This window comes from Eschrichtius robustus, chromosome 11 (genome assembly GCF_028021215.1).
Source record: "Eschrichtius robustus isolate mEscRob2 chromosome 11, mEscRob2.pri, whole genome shotgun sequence".
Classification (NCBI taxonomy): domain Eukaryota; kingdom Metazoa; phylum Chordata; class Mammalia; order Artiodactyla; family Eschrichtiidae; genus Eschrichtius; species Eschrichtius robustus.
This window is the reverse complement of record NC_090834.1, coordinates 51,650,430-51,668,321: the sequence shown is the minus strand read 5'-3', so window position 1 is coordinate 51,668,321 and position 17,892 is coordinate 51,650,430. Positions and strand designations below refer to the sequence as shown.

At 37.2% G+C, this 17,892-nt stretch overlaps 1 protein-coding gene and 1 pseudogene across 11 annotated transcripts in view; both read right to left on the bottom strand.

Annotated features, from left to right (window-relative positions):
• The window catches only part of DLG2 (discs large MAGUK scaffold protein 2), a 949,517-nt gene that overhangs the window by 583,679 nt on the left and 347,946 nt on the right, over positions 1-17,892 (bottom strand). For all 11 annotated transcript variants that reach the window (XM_068554434.1, XM_068554426.1, XM_068554427.1 and 8 more), the window contains one exon: positions 6,912-7,081. In XM_068554434.1, coding sequence (XP_068410535.1) covers positions 6,912-7,081 — 170 coding nt within the window. The remainder of the gene's footprint in view (positions 1-6,911; positions 7,082-17,892) is intronic.
• LOC137771970 (charged multivesicular body protein 5 pseudogene) lies at positions 11,509-12,274 on the bottom strand (annotated as a pseudogene).

Here is a 17,892-nt window from a genome sequence, read left to right as displayed (position 1 = left end):
TTTGGTCGCAGACTAAACCTAGGACTTGTACTTCCCTTTTAAGTGTTCATTAAATGCTTCAAATTTAGCAGAGGCCAGGGTAGAGATCATAAACTCAGTGTCTTAAGTGTTAGACTTTGCAGCTTGTTTATCTCCTTAATTTGGGCTGTTGATATCTATCTTTTCTATGTGCTAAGGTTACTTAGACGGTCCGGTAACAAGAAAATGAACACAGAAGAGGAAGAAATGAAGTATTTTAGAAGCTCTTAGAAGTGAAAGGCTGCTTCTGATTGGATCGATTAGTAATAGCTTTGTGGAGGAGATAGAATTGAACCGGCTTGGCTCTTGAGGATGGATATGATGCCAAAAGGCAGTGATCACAGTGGTAAGGAAACGCATTCCAAAGGTGGGAGCAGGACAAACAAAGCCTTAGAGGCAGGAAAGTATGGCATGTGTTTAAGAAATTGTGCATAGTCCAGCTTACCTGGATAAGAAGACGGATGAATGAGAGAAGAGAGAAGAGAGAAGGCTGAAATCAAATTTTGTTGCTGGAGAGGGAGATCACAGAGGGTGTGAAATACTGTAACAAGAAATTTAGATTTTTACCTAGTGCCAGGGAAGAACCACTAGAGACTTTTGAGCAGGGGAGAACAATCAACAGAGCTGCAATTTTTGGAAGATTGATCTAGAAGTGTGTGGGAATGGAAGGGAGGGATTGGCAATGGATCCATTACAGTAGATCAGACAAGACATAATGAAGATATGAACACCATAGTAATGGCAGTGGAGATTTTAAAGAGAAGACTAGTTATGTTGGAGGTAGTTTCCAAAGGACATGATGCCTGATTTAATAAAGGTGGCAAAGAAGAAAGAAGAATCAAAAGAAAAGGACTTTGAACTTTTTAACTTGGATGATGGGACAATCTTTAACATAAATGGAGAGGACAGAAGGAAGAGCAGATTGTACTGGTGGAGGGCAGGCGATGGAAGCTGACCCTGAGGAGACATCATGAGGTCAGTTTTCAACATGCTTGGAGATATTTCTACACATGGAGGCTACTGAAATCTATGCCCAAACTAGGAAAACTAAAAAATACAAACAGACATATATGCACGTTTTCATAAAACATAGATTCATACACCACATCGTAACTCAGACCTGTTAGAAATAAATTTATATAGAGCTAGAGAGAACAGCACAGCTGAACATACTATATATGTGCACATACAGATGCTAACACCAATATATTAAAAATATATGTGTGTGTGTATATACATGCAGAAATCTGAGCCAATGCATGAAAATATATATTGGCTTCATCTGAAATTGCTTAATATTAAAAACTTTTAATTAACTTTTGAGTCTTTAATCCAAGAAATATTAATACTTACTAAAGGACTGGATTGTGTAAAATACTATGGGAAGCACTTTAAAGCCCCAGAATGAGTATGTGCTTTGCTGCTTTTCTTTATTCAACTTTTAGTCAATTATGATAATAAAAAGAGTAAAAATAATTAAATATGTATTGAGAATTTACAATTATTATCCTGAAAATAACCTTATGAATTAGATACTCAAATTACATCTATTTTGCAGACGAGGAAGGTGAGGCACAAAGAGGTTAAGACACTTACTCTAGTTTTCATAGCTACTTAGAGAGACGTCCAGCAACTTCATCACTACATATGTGGCTTCTCTAATGGTTGAATTATACACATTATAAATGGCCATTAGTATAGTGACTTTTACAGTCAGTGTGTTTTATAGTTATTTTTACTTCTTGTGCAAAGCTGAGAGCATTCTTCACTGCATTTGCAGTTCGCACTGTTACAGACTTTTATAACTGCAAAAATGTATATAACTATGAAGAAATTAAAACTGAAGATGTTTAAAAACATTTAAAAAAATAATGTAGAATTGATGAAATTTTTTGCTAGACAGAATTTACCACTCTTTGAGTTTTTATTAAAAAATAAGGTGGTTAAATAAAGTCTACCTTTGGATTTAACAATGCTATGGCCTTAACATTTCAGTTCTAGAACTTGGCCTTCAACTAGCTATATTATCTGTAAGCAGCAAGAACATCTTAGAAGGCATCTCATTTCTTATATAGGTTTAGGCTTCTTTGGCTTAGGCCACAGAAACCAACAGTCTACAAGTGTTGACTTATCTAGTTCCTGAGAAATTATGACTTAGAGTGTCCTTGGGAAAGTCACTAGAAAGACTTTTATTATAAACCTATTTCCTGGGAAACCACATGCACACTTCAGATTCTCTTCCTCGCATATTTCTGGTTGCTTGGCAAGTCTAAATGGATTTGCCTAATCACGACTTCCTATACATGATTAGCCATTTTTTTCTCAACTGACTGCCTGCACACAGACACCCCAGCTGCTTGCAATGACCAAATCTATAACTGTGAGGTTAGGGAAATTTTTATATATTGTTAAGAAGAGACATTCTAAATCAGTAGTGCATATTACCCAAATATCCCTTACTGAAATACATGGCTATAAATCATCAGCCAGATGATTCTAATTGAATATTGGGAAGGTTAGTACTGCTATAAAGATAAATCACATACATCAAAGATCATCTCAGAATTAGTGATTTGTATAATAGGTGGAATAAACATAAGGGTATAAATTGGAAAACTGTAAATATAATTCTACCACAAATTATTTTTTCAAGGAATCCCTTAACATTGCATCTATATAACAAAAAGGAGTAACACTGTTTACCTTCTGTCCCATGTACAAACAAATAAACAAAACCAAAAATAATCCCCAAACAAAAATGGTCTGGGGCATTAAGAATGTCTATAAAATAGATCTACTAAAGGCTTATAACTGTTCAAAATAGCTAAAGTAGCCATATTCATGATTTTTATATTAAAGACTATTGGTAAAAGTGAGAAAGTCAATTATTCAGGTATTTCCCCAACTCCAGATATTTCATAAAAAATGGGAAAAATTCAGAGTATTAACAGGGTTTTCAGACAGACGTTTTCTAGTTCTGCCTCCTTTTCAGAATCTTCACAGTCTTTTCAACATGTCCAGTAGAGTCCCCATAGGGGTTCCTCCACAGCCTTCCCCGTCTCACAAATGGCACCCCAATCCATTAGATTGCTCTATTAGAAGGACCAATTAGAGTATGTCCAAGGGCCTCAACCTTGGACATACCCCACATCTAGATTACCAATAAGTGGCATCACATATCTTCACCATCCATTTTTCTCTACCTTCTCCAAGTGTCCCCTAACTGATCTCTGTTCCCACTCTTGCCCCCTTCAGTGCATTTTCTTTACAGCAGCTGAGTGATCTTCTAAAAACAACAAATTTGACCATATCACATGCTGAACATGTTGCAAGAACTTCCCATTGCACTTGACATAAAATAACAAATCTGTAAATACGGTCAACGAAGCTGTACATGATCTGGCCCCTGCTCATGTTGACAATATCATTTCGTGTCATTCACTATCTTGTCATTAAACTTCGATCACAACTGACTTCTTTCAGTTCCTGGAAGGTACGAAGATCTTTCCTACACTGGGGCCTTCATACACACATGCTTTTTACTTCTGTCTGGATACTCTCCTCCACTCTTTGTCCAGCTAACTTCTAGTTTTATTTGTATTTCAAAGTTTAGCTTAAGTGGCACTTCCTCAGGGAAGTCTTCTTTGACCCACTATTTAATTCGTGCCTCCTTAATCATTTATGCTCATTCATAGCATGTTTCCCAATTTATATTATAGGTGTTTTCTACATCAGACCATAATCTTCCTGAGCAAGAATTCTCTCTGTTTTCTTTGTGAATCCTCATTGTCTGGGTCTGTGTCAAGTCCACAATAAATACTTAATAAATATTTGTTGAATCACTGAAGAACTAAATTAATGAACACATTCAGTCAGCTCTGTATTATATACTCAAAATTGAGGCTAGTTAGCCCAGTTGGCAAGAGTGTTGATATTTACTATTGAGAATGCCCACACGCTCAGTGAAGGGAAGATAAGGGTCTGAAAGCACATATTAAATTTTAAATTCTCTGGAGCATTTTGGATCTCCTGATTAAGATGAATCACATCTTCCTCTTTGTTCAATTGGAATCATGGCTCAAGTTCAACCACAGAGCTGATTTCATTCTGTCTAGCATTAAAGTGAGTTGGCTTTATGTCTCTCTCTCGCATTAGAACTTTCTGATTCTCCCATTAGAAGCACATCTGATTCATCTTCATTGTCTCCACTGCATAAGAGTTTCCATGGCATGAGTTGAACATTGACAGAAATTAAAAAAAAATATATCATCATTCAAAAATAAAGAATAAAGGTGCCAAGGGAGGTTAAGACTGCAAGGTATCATCAGATTTAGCGTAGAATCCAATTTACTCTGATTCAGCACTTCCTGTGTTCAAGGCACAGGGAAAGGCATCAGGGATTTAAACAGTGACTAAAACAGTTTCTTTCTCTGTAAATCAATAAGCTCTATATAGAGAAACAAATCCCCATCAGTGATCTTTGTATGGTGACAGTACAAAAAAGTATGACTGACTCAACATAATCCCAACAGGACCAATAGGCCCACAGCCCTCTACAGGAATTTGGCAGGAGCCTGCTTTCAGGGATGTAAAGTTAGCTCTACCAGTTTCCTGGTTCTCCTTTCCCCAGTAGAAAAAGCCCATCACCCATCAGCTCGGTGCTTTGTGACCACCTAGAGGGGTGGGATGGGGGGGTGGGATAGGGAGGGTGGGAGGGAGGGAGACGCAAGAGGGAAGAGATATGGGAACATATGTGTATGTGTAACTGATTCACTTTGTTATAAAGCAGAAAGTAACACACCATTGTAAAGCAATTATACTCCAATAAAGGTGTTAAAAAAATAAATAAATAAACCAAAAAAAAGAAAAAAGAAAAGAAAAGCCCATCACCCATATGCTGCATACATTCATTGGGTTATTGCCTGGGTATTCCTGGTCCCTGGTTGATTAATGCTCACTGGTCCCCACGTCTCACTCTCTTTGTCCCAGGGCAATTCCTGCCCCACTCCTGGCTCAAAGGAGGAAATAGTTCAGACAGAAGTAAACCAGCTAGGGCCCTAATACCAAAGATAGAGATCCCCAAAAAATGTGTTCCTGATAAAATTAAGGAGTTTTGGCTATCGATTCCCTAGAACCTTTAAGTGCTCTGCTGAGCAGCTGGAAGTCATCGAGTGACTCAGCACTCGATGACCTCCTAATGGATGGTAATGCTTTGCTGAGCGCTTACAACTAGTATGTGCCTTAAGGCTGTGCTGAATAATTGCTGTTAACTGAATTGTAGAAATATCTACATTATTTATATATATCTTTTTAATCGAAGTAGTGGGATGCTCATTTGGTTTAACTTTAAAGTACATGGCAAATATGATTTTAGTACATGTGTAGGATAGAAGGTCTTTTCTTTCATATCACCAGACATTCATTGTGGTACGGAAATGCTTTACTTCTTTTCTTCCCGCCCACCTCCCCCAGAATTAATTATGTGATTTTAATGCATTTGAATTTAACTCATGAGGGATCCTTGATTATTTTATTAGATTACCAAACAATTGTAGCAAAGGCTGAAACTATATGGAGCAAACTACAAATAACATGTATATACTGTACAGTTAATACTTGTTGTCAATTTGTGCCAGCCATTATTCTAAGCACCTTATGTATATTGACTCTTCTAATCCTTACAACATTTCTAGGGGCAAGTGCTAGTATTACCTGCATTGTGTAGATGAGAAATTTAAGGCTCAGAGAGGTTAAGCAATTTGCCCAAGGTCAAACAGCTAGTGAGCTGCATTGCTAGGATTCCAACTTAGGCACTTTGGCTCTGGAGTCTGCACTCAACCAGCAAGCTTTTCTGCTCACCACTTGCCAGCTATTAGTTAAATGCTTAATTCTCATAAGCCCAATGGGATGCTACCATTATGATCCCCATTTAATAAGGGGGTTGGTCTAACCAACGTCACTCTGCTAGTAAGTGGCTGAACCAAGCTTTTAAATTCAGTCCTGCCTGACTCTTGGGTCTGAGATCTTAGATACCGCCCACCACTACCTCGCAGAGAAGGTGGTATGCTTATTTGTAAATCACATATAGCATTAGAGATTACACAGATTTTAAGGGAAAGAGAAATAATTTACTAAAAGAGTATAGTGACTCTGTAGTCAAAATCTTTTAAAATATTTAAAATACTCAAGCCAATTATTTGATTTTTCTAAAATATTTGAAATACTGTTACTATTAAATGTCATCATTCTGAACAGCAAAGCTCAAAGGACTATTCTTAAAAATTAATATAATGATTCATCTTACTGTTTATGTGATTCTCCAGGGTAACTGCAATTACCTCAAGAGATTTGTGAACATTTCAGAAAAATAAATTTTAACTTATTTTGACTATTGCAAGTATAAAATGCTATGTAGTACTTGAATACAACAGATAAGAGTATTATAAAATCAAAACAAATTACAAGTGTCATAAAAATATAATAATTGTTATTTCAGGATAGGCTATTTCAATTATTATTTTTCACATTACTATTTTACTAAAGGAGGGAGGTTACCATTTACATTTGAAAAGTTAGAAAGTATTAACATGCCAGCTAAGTCATGATGATCCGGTAAGATTAAAAATTTATAGAAAAATGTAGATGGTTGTTGTTATTGTTTATAAGAAAATTTCTTCAGAAATCTATCCTTTCCTTCTCTGAGTTCATACTTACAGTATTGGTTTCTTTTACTCTACGTAAAAACCTACCATTATCATAGGATTTCAAAACTCATGGTAAACGGTGAATATCAGACAATAAAAGAATGGACTACATAGATGGGTTATGGCATAATCTTTAGCCAAATAGGTTGTCACTGGTGTTCTATTGTGAGTTATTTATGTGTCTATTACCTTTAGGCCCTTTGAACAGTTTGATTTCCACAACAGTCTCCAAAATGGGTCGTCTTCTACGCACGTACAGCCGAACGATAGACCCTGCTTCTTTGAGCGCTTCCACTGCTTTACTGTGGGAAACCTCTGACACATCCACCTCGTTCACCCGTAAGATACAATCATTGACCCTGAAAGAAAGGAAAAGAGGCAAAGGTCAGGAGTGGCTAAGAGAATTTCTGAAAGAATCCTATGAGTATCTAACCTTAAGATGTGGGGAGGCAAAAGGTATAGGCAATTTAAAAATATTTATATTTGGAAGAAATACTTCAAATGAAGGAAATCAAGAAAACCTTGAACTCCTCAGCCTTCACAGTTTTCCCAACATTGACCACCCTACTGGTCAGGTCCCATCCTGAACTCCAGCCCACTCTGACTGGGACAGCATCACATAGGGTGCAGTTAGAAGGACACATATTTTAAGGTCTCTGTCAGTCACATCAGCATTTTGATTGGTTTTAATTGGCTTGACTGAGGGTTACAATTTGAGTGGTTCTCAGAACTTACTCCCACAGACTATATAGACATAGCAAATGTAACTTTATAAATTAGTCTTTCTTGAATTCTTAATTTACTAGCTATAAAAGTAATATATAATCATTTTAGAAAATCTGAAAAATATAACACGTAGAAAGAAAAAATATATATACATGATTCAATCATCTGAAATAATGTTAGCTTTCTGGCAAATTATCTTCCAGTGTTTTTTTTTCCCCCTCAAATTCATTTCACGATATTATAGGGCTTAAAGTCCAGATTTCACAAAATTCAAAGAAAATCTCAATCCTTGCCCTAGGTACTTTCTTTGAAAACTAAGAATTATGACACGGCCTACATTAGACTTTTCCTTTTTGCCATTTTTTTCATGGGAAGGAACAAGCTGCTTTTGCATTAAGCTTTCTAGATACTTTATAGTTCACAGTGGCCATGAACTGTAAATCTCTTTTATATTCACAATAATAATTAGTGAGATATTAATAATGGTTAAGGGTGTAAGACTTGAGATTAGAAGTTCTTCCCCTCATTCCACAGATCCGTTCTCGTGTTCCCCATCCCAGTTCGCTGTGTTGCTCAGAGTAAGAGATAAGGGGCTACCCCTGCTTCACCCCTCCTCCCACCACCCATCCGGCTCCACCCGCGAAGTATATCTACAGTACATCCAGGCTCCTCACCTCCAGTGCTACCCCCTTGGCTGAAGTCAACGTCATCTCTCACCTGTACTACTTCCACAGCCTCCTACCTAGTCTCTCCGATCCTCTCTTGTCACCTTCCAACTCATTCTCCACAGTGGCCAGGATAAAGTGGACATGGTTGGTTGCCTAACCCCCTTCCATTCCATTCCCCACTTCCTTCTTCCAAACAGTGCCTGATTTTGTTCAGGCGATCTATTCTTCAGCAAATTTTTGTTAAATGAACGAAAGAGCAAGTCTAAGTTCAATTATTGGGCCCTCTATTTCCTAAGTTTGTAAACATTGATAATTTTTTTTAACTTCTCTAAGCCTCCATAGTCTCATCTATAAAATAGAATAGTAATACCTACGATAAAGACTTTGGGGAAGATTAAATGTGGTAATGTACATATAAGTCCTTAGCACAGACCCCAGTATGTAATAAGCACCTAATAAATGGTTGTTATTGGTAGCAGTGCACAGTTTGTTGATTTGTAATATTCTTAACTATTGGATTCTTTCCATAGTCTTGCGGCATAAGATCTACTACCCATATTACACAGATAAGAGTTGTTCCAAGTGGTTAAGTTATTTGTCTAAAGCTGTCAGCAATTTGATTAGAGATTGGATATGATCCTAGGTCTTATTTCAAAATTTGTTCTTTCCTCTTAGGACACATACATCTAATGTGATGAATAGTTTCATGTATGTTGTGCACATCAATTTAAAATTATAACACGGTAGTGGAAATATATAAAAAGTATGGGAAGAATTTTCCTATCTTTTTTGTTCATAACTTTTCTATACCTATTTGCGGAACTGAGTGATAGGATCTCTTGGCTCAATAAGAACCCTGATTAGCTTCAAATTCTTGAGCTAGAACAATCTCACTTACTAAGATTCAGTGATGTCATTTCATCATAACAGATGCTATGGCTTTAATAGGTTTATACAGACATTTCCTCTCTGACTGACTAAAAAAAAAATCATGGAAAACTACCAATTAAAATAGTTTTGAGAATGTAGGCATCACGGGTGCCAGCCGCCCTGCAGCAGCTGGTCCTTTGAGAGTGGGTAATTTTGTCATCTCATGATAATGCAAAAACATAATGTTTACCATCACCCTATGCTCAGCATACTAATCATATATTAAAACACTGCTTTCCATGGAAGGGAGTGGCTGACATTAAAGAGAAAATTCTGGATGCTCTATCTATTCAAACTCTACTAAATTTTTTCCTTTTGTATATACTGGAATCCTTAATTGTCAAATGCTGGGGTGAGGAAATCACAGCCTAAATCAGATGTTTTTTTCTGAACATGTGGACAAAGTAGGCAGCTTTAGTGCACTAAAAAAACCCCACCGGACTAGCAGTCAGGAGGTTTGGATTTGAGTCCCAGCTGTGTATCAGCTGTGCGACCGTGGTCACTTCATCTTTTTGAACTTCAGTTTCCCATGAATAGAGAGTAAGCATGCCTAGAGTTAATGAGAGGAGTAACCAGACAGATAAATATATGGATGTATGTGTAAACTGTAACGTACCATATATGAGAGAGCTGCAGCTATTGATAGGTGAATCAAAGATGCTGTGCTCAGAATTTGTTGAAAGGTAAATAGGATGGAAATGGAAATTTTTAAAGGGTCTACTATGTGCCATATATCATTTTAGTGACTTCACTTATTTGCTTGTGTTTAAATCAAACCATTTATAAAACATAGATTCTTATTTTACAGACAATGAAATCTTATTGACAAGGTCACAGTGTTGGTAAGGGCAGCAACACGATTCCAATCTAGTTTTGTCCTTTCCTGGAGCATATGCTGATACAAAGTTACTCAGAGTTGATTGTTTAAAAAAAAAAAAAAAAAGGGAATGTGAGGGGAGAAGTTTATATTCAAATTCTTAAAACAGAAAAGAAAGAATATCAAGCCAAAATAGGGAACTCAACTTTCCTTCCTCCCAATCACTTGAAATAGCATTTGGCTAGAGGGTCATGGCTATTTAGAATTAATTTGCTTTCTCTACCAGTAGATAATCTCCATGAGTAAAGGCAGCACTGGAATTCATTCTGAAACATAAATATACCACTAGCTTCAAACTCAAATAACACTGTTTCAGTGAAAAGTGAAGTCTTTATCGTATTTCTGAGACACTGTATTAGAAAGCCATTTACATACAAACTTTCTCCCTACTGTACCCACGTAATTAAGTTGATGGTTTCACTCTTTCAGGGCTTGCTGTTTCGGATATAAGTCTACAATATCCTTTTTGTGGGCCAGTATTGTCCATGAAATTAAAAGATTAATTTTAATCTTTTCCTAGTCTTAGTTCCTTTGGACATTCTGGTACATTTCCTTGCAGAAAATATCTTTGAAACAAAAAGTACATTTCATCACTAACATGTCCACAGAATCACATCTAAAATTTGCACTAAGCAGGCAATTCCCTGGCGGTCCAGTGGTTAGGACTCAGCGTGTTCACTGCTGAAGGCCTGGGTTCAACACCTGGTCAGGGAATTAAGATTCTGCAAGCCGTGTGATGCGGCCAAAAGAAAAAAATTTGCACTAAACACATATTCTGGAATATGATATAGTATCACTGAAAAGTCAACTAATACTTAAAAGTTATTTGTTCTACTTTGAAGACATCTAAAATAGCATGTAATATCTACTCTCATTCATAGGTATTAAAGTATGTTCTATTGTAAAACAAGATTTGTGATTTTATACATTTTTAAGGATGTTAATTCATTAAAAATAATCACTAAATGCTTGTGTTAAAATTTTTTTTTAAAAATCTGTTTATTATGTATTAAAAAATAGTGGGAGAAAAGGTAAAGTTTCAGCTCTGGTTCTTTGTGGATGTGGAGATTATGGATTTCTTTTTTTTCCTTTTGAAAAATATTTATTGAGTATAAATAAATGTCCTATACATTAAATATCAAGAAATATTCATTATTGATTACAAGTCCGCTGTAATACTGAAAGAACCACAGAATCAAAATAGCCACCCATGATACAGTAGTGATAATTCCATTCCAATACTGGACACAGTAATGATTTACTCACAAGACACAACAAAACTCACCAAAAAAGGCCATCACTTTAACCAACCTATAATACCACAAGAGAAAATGGTTTTGAATCATAATATGGACAGTGCCACTAATCTCGTCTTTGTCATCAATTTATCAGGTCAATTTGAGATTGTGGAGATATGCTGTCATAGAACTTAAAGATTCCCATTTCCTTGGTTTTATTTCAAAATTATTATTAAGGAATGAAGTTATACATACCCAATGATAATTTTAAGTAAGTTAGTCTTTGATAAAAGAAAAGGAATAAAAATTTAGTATGAAGAAAACTTCCTTCAAGCAATGAATCTCTTAACGGAAAAAAAATGAAAGCAATGTAATTAACTTTTCCTCCAAAGAAAGGAAAGAAACCTAAATCTGTTATGGCAAACTTGGAAAGATAAATATTTCCTAGTCCCAGAATATGTGTTTATTTTACATGATGTACTTGAATGATGCAAGTCTACGAAGCAGGGATCTGTGGCAATCCGAATTCACCCACCAGGACTCCATCCTTATTCTTTGTGTCAGTGGGAACACCTTCTGGAATTGCAGTTGCAGCTGCTGCTTCATCCAAATAAGAATTGTCTTTATCAGCCAAAAGCTCATCGCCCAGTGCATCCAACTCTGCTTCTAGGTCATCTTCATCTAAATCTGGGGTGCCGTAACTACGACTCAGTGTTTCTTGGATTTCATTTGCATCTACCGTCGTATCCTCTAGCTGGTCTTGTAGATCCTCAGTCTGGTCGATTTTCACTTGCTTGTATGCTTTCTTCATTTCCTTTACACCCAGTGTCATAGCATCAACCGTGGTCTTGGTGTCCTTCAATGACTGGATGATGTAATTGGCTTGTTCCATGTTAAATGACTGTTGGGCAAGACTGTCCTGCTGCTGCTCATACCTTTGCAGGACCCTCTCTCATCTTCTTGATCTGATCCTTATACTTCACTAGTTCAGCATCCAGCCGAGAAACCTTCTTGTCAATGGATTCTGCCCTGCTGTCCTCCGTGCCAATGCAATTAGTCAGTCAAGCTGGGCGGCGGAGCCTTGGGTTTCACTTTCCTGAAGAATCGGTTCATCTTGGGTGGCCACGAAGAAAACCCAAACGTTTGAGCAAAACCAGAAATGGAAGCAGAGTCACCTCCGCCTCCGACTTGACTTCCCGCCTTCCATGCGCAAGCGCGATGTGCCTATTCGGATGTTTTAAAAAGCATATTTCTATTTTTGTTTCTTCCAAAAGTTCTATAATGGACATACATCATCGCAGAGAACCTAAGAACATGGGCCTGGGAGCCTTGGCCACACCTAGACACGACTGGGATCTTGTCCCAGCTCTAGAACTCAGGAGCTGCATGACTTTGGGCAAGTCACTTGACATCTCAAAGCTTCAGCTTTTGCATGTGAAAATAGGTATAATAAGATTGCTGTACGGATTAAATAATATATGTGAAATATGTAGCACAGTGCCTGAAAAATGGTAAGCTATTATAGTCATGAAAAAAACAAGAACAATTTGCGTGAGAAAGGATGTGAAAAGACTATAGTGGAGGGAAAAAAAATTCTAAAGGGACAGAAAGGAAGAGAGGGCTACCATCAGGTACTGAAAGTATTTTTGAAATTTTATATGGAGAAGAGAGAAAGAGATGCAATGAATGGGACTTGGGGGAAGAAAAATGTAGAAATAAGGCTTTTAAGTAAGTCTTGTTTTGTGGAGTGTAGCTTTATTCCCCTTTCATCTTCCCTCTCCCCTACCATCAAGAAAATAGTCAGTTCTAATATAAACTATAGCTTTATGGTAGCCTTAGAGAAAGCTTCTAAAGATCAGCACACTTGGCAGAATTCGCACCAGCTCGGGCCTACTCTGTCCTTGCCCCACTCCACACCTGTAAACACATCCAGCCACTCAGACCGCTTAAGGCTTGATTCAAAAGGAGGCTTTAAGTCACAGGTCTGAAGCTTAATTTTGAAACTTACTGGTTATTAAGATGGGGTGGGTTGGGGTCTTGATTGGCTTATTCTTTATTGTCTCCACTCAGTCCTACTCTCTTTGGTCAAATAGATGAATTAATTACAGACCAAAGGGCCACATCATGGAGAAAGCTGATCAATGTTTAATGTGCTGGATGAAATGCAATAATGCATTATCAAATGGAAAACACTGGCTGGGAATTACACTGTCTGTGCTTAAAGAGATCAATGATTTATAAAAATCAGAATCTGTTTAAAAAGAATAATTGCATAGATTTTATGTGAACTATAAGGATACCAGAAAGGCTCTCAAGGTTAAGGTAGCAAAAATGCCTTACTTTTCTTTTATTCCTAGAGTCACTAAAGGTAGGTTAAGAACAAATAATAGACACTCAAAAGTTTATTTAAGAAAAGACAGATGCTTTACATTACCAGAGAAAAGGAAAAAACAACACAACACAACACACACACACACACACACACACACAGATTGACCCAAATGGCTTCAAATCATTATGACCTTTTCTATATCTACTTAATTGTGTCTGTCTGCTGTCTTCCTGTATCCTCTCATGAAGCACATGTGGGTTCACCGGGTATATTTAAAGTTCCACCAGCTAAGGTTCCTCCTTGTTGAAACTTCTCACCTTAAAAAACCATTTATTTCATTGACCTCACTAGGTGCTATTAGTCCATTAAAATTGAGAATAAAATAATAAAAATCAGCATAATTTAACAGTTTTCTAGGAAAGGTAAAGGACTGACGTTTTGGAAGAATCAGATATGAGTTGATGTAGTAATATCTACTAGGAATTTTTCTTTACCAGACATTCACAGGGTTGCAGGAAGAGTGACAGTTCATACAGCTTATCATGGATCACTTGTCAAGTTTGACAGTCCTGTTTTGGGGAATCTGAAATTGAAATGATGAGATTCAGAGGTTCTATCTAAACAGAAGAAATAGAAGTTTGAAAGCTTCATATTGGGGCCATTTTCTTCCACACTGACTGAAAAGCAGCAAAAGCTTATTTGCAAGAAGATGGGAATAAAGCAAATTTTTGGAAAGAAGTAAGGGCTTCAGTCCATGGTTGTCCAATCCAGCCTTGAATTTCAGAAGATATTTCAAGTGTCCTAATTCATTCCCCTTTTTGATTAAGTAAGCTCAGGTGGATCTTTGTTACTCATCAACAAAAATTTCTAACTAATACAGGCAGACTTTCTGACCAGCACTTTGCATGCACTATCTCCCTTACCTCATTCCTATTTTCCTTTTAATACTTAATTCAAGTTTATCTTGTCTTCTGGGAAGTCATCCTTGGCTCAACTGGCTGGTCCAGTGTCCCTCTACTAGGTAGCCAGTACAAAATATTAATGAAGTTACCAGACCTAGCAAATCAAAGTATAGGACATTCAGTTAAATTTGGATTTCAGATAAAAACAATAATAATTATTATTCAGATAAACACTTTTTAGTGTAAGTATGTTCTGTACCATGTTTGGGACATATTTATACTTAAAAATTACTTGCGTTTATCTGCTATTCAAATTTAATTAGGCGTACATACTGTGTTTATAAAAGTACAGTATTTATAAAAGCACTAAACTGTGCTCATTATACTGAACTGTGGTCTCTGGTTTATTCAAACGGTATAATCCTTGGTACATAATGGGAGATATTTACACTATGTACTACGTATATATTCTTTAATCTGTTTAATCTAAACAGAAACCTTGAAAGGTAGATATTGCTTCTTTCATTTTACAACAAAAACTGAAGCTAAAAGAGGTCTATAATGACAGTAAGTGTTGTCTAGGTAATCGCAAAGCTTATGCACTGCACCATCCATATCTCTCTAGTTTGTTAAAAATAATTTGGGGACATAATTAAGGACCAATCTCAATTGCTAACCATCAGTAGGATTAAGGATCATACTAGAAAGTGGTAAAGCCGAGCCAAGTAACAAAAACCTAAATTTTTTTCTTAAAGAAAATCTAGTTCTCAACTTTAGAATCAGATTTCTATACTTTAAAACTAGATTTAGAAAGGGTTCTCAAACTTTAGCGTGCATTAGAGTTACTTGAAGGATTTAAGTCATAGATTGCTGGCTCCACTGCCAGAGAGTTTCTGATTCAGTAGGTCTGGAGCAGGAAAGAGGATTCACTTCTCTAACAAGTTTCTAGGTAATGCTGGTGTTGTTGGTCTGGGACATACTCTGAAAACCACTGCTCAAGGTTCTGAAGGGTCACTCTACTTGGCTAGTGTGTGGTTCATTCTAAAATGAACAGGACTACTCAGTCTTATGTAGACCCAGGTGACTGTGCTGGAAGTTCTGAGCTCTGACTCTGAACCCAATCCCTTCAATGTTGCAGCTCTTCATTATTTGGAATGAAGTCTCTAAGGGAATATGGACCAGGAGACCACAGCTGCCATACCACGTGAAACTGTGTGTGAGAGCCATTTTCCAGCACTCATTTTCTATGAGACTCTTTTCCCTACTGTTTTCCTACAGCAAAGGCCAACTGATAGCCACTCCATTCTACATCTTAAAAATAGGGCTCCTGCTCTCGTCTCTGACTTGAGTAACTTGAGTTTATGATCCGTAGAAGCCATCTCCTACAGTGAATATACTGTTTTTCTCTCTCCATTTGCCACTTCATTTCCCGTATATAAAACCCTTCCAGGATTCTCTGCAGCTGTCATCTGGGAAAAATCACAGCTTTACCACAACGGAGGAAGAAATTGCTATTTTAGAGTCAGTGATTGGTCTTTCGGCACTTTCCCAGAAAAGGAGAGAGTCCAGTAACAAATCTCAAGCCAGGTAACTCGGTGAATGCAACATGGAAAAGAGGCACTCAGTAGGGATTTCAGAGGGAAAGGGTCATAGGACTGGAGATTACTTAGCCCACTCAGTCCAATACTCTGTCCACAGACAGGACTACATATCAACTTTCAAGAAACGAGGTCCTGCTGCCTCCCATCTGGATTAATGAAGTAGCTTTCTAGCTAGTTTTCCTGATGCCAGGTTACCTAGTCCCTCTTTACGTCTTCCCACAGGCAAGCCCAGCTCAGCTTCAGTTTCCTAAAGCAACCCTATCATTATTTCCTCTCCCTCAAAATTCGTCGAGTCACTTAACCTATATAAAATCAAAGCTGTGGTTAATTTATCCTTGTATTCCTAGTGTCCGCTATACAGTTGTCACTTAAGAATGAATGAGCGTCATTGAAGGGCTTCTCAATCTAGCGTCTTCTTATACCTCTCAAACTCCTGCTTCAGTCAATCCACATCTTCATTGTCCTGAAAAATATAACAAGCTCATTCCTGTCTCTGCATTTTATTTCATGGTGCTTTCTGCCTCCCAAATGCCTAGCTCAAACCAGCCTCATTCAAAGGCAAGCTCACACTCTCCAGCCTCATGAAATGTTTCCTAATCAGACAAGTCCTCATTGCCTATAATGCCTGAAATGCAAATGCATGGTAGATTCTCATGAAAAAGCTACAGATCGATCTGGTACCCCTGCAGAACCTATAATTAAGTACTATACATTAAGAAATGCATTTTCAAATGTTGGATTTGATTTTCTATTTTCCTCTGCTAAGATTTACTCCAATCCCAGAAATTGATATGGATCAGCATATATGAAATCGATAATTTTACATTTTCTGATTCTAATTTGATTTGACTATGTGATATCGATGAACATTTTAGTGAAAAGTTGAGAAGCACAAGGAGCATGGTATGGTGGGAAGAACAGTGAGTTATAAACCAGATGTGAATTCTAATCCTCACACTTTCCATTTAAGTAAGGCATTTTTTTTTCTTGTCTCTGTTTAAGTTGAGTTCAATGATTTTACAATTCTTTTCTAACTCTGGTGTTCTATAAATCTAAATTCAAGGCTAACTCAGCCTGCCACCTAACTCCACTTGGAAGTCTGGAATGTACTTCAAATGCAGCAGAACGCCAAATTATGCTTATTCTCTCTCCATGGACAACTACGTACTTTACTTTTTATTCTCTATCAAAGTAAATCATTCCATCTCCAAAAATGGGGAGTCCTCCTTCTCTCTCAGCCAGACGTCCAATCTGTCACACAGTTTTTTAGATTTAAACTCTTCTTTATACTCATTTATCCTACTGTGGCTCTTATTGTCAATCACCCAGATTCTGGAAAAAAATTTGTAACCAGTCTCCTTGTTTCTAGTTTTGTCCTTTACAATCCATCTTCCAATTTATTGCCAGAATGGGGTTATTGAAAATACACCTGATTGCTTTATTCCCCTATTTAATAGTCTTTGATTGTTTTCCACTGCCTACAGCAGAGTTTCAAACATTTAAAAAATATAAGCAAAGAAGCCCTTTCTTCAAATGAAATCTTACTCAGAAGCTACATAATGTACATTTATAATTGTCTGTATATAACAAAGGCAGACCTTCTGTGATTTCTGTGGCGGGGAGGGAAGGGAATCACAGCAGAGCCTGTTGGAAGTCCCTTGTTTGTGACTCCACAGAAGGCTCTGAGGAATCCAGAGTCAGGGCATCATATATGACTGAGCAGGGGCTAGTGAGTACTGAAAGAAATCCAGGGCATGCCCTTTCTCCAGGCCAAGTGCCCTGGCATTGACCAGTGTCTGCTGAAGTATCTTTTTCTAAATCACATAAAAATCACATAAAGGCTTCTTGTGGTCCAGTGACAGCACTATTCACAGGGTTCTGTGAGATGCAGATTGA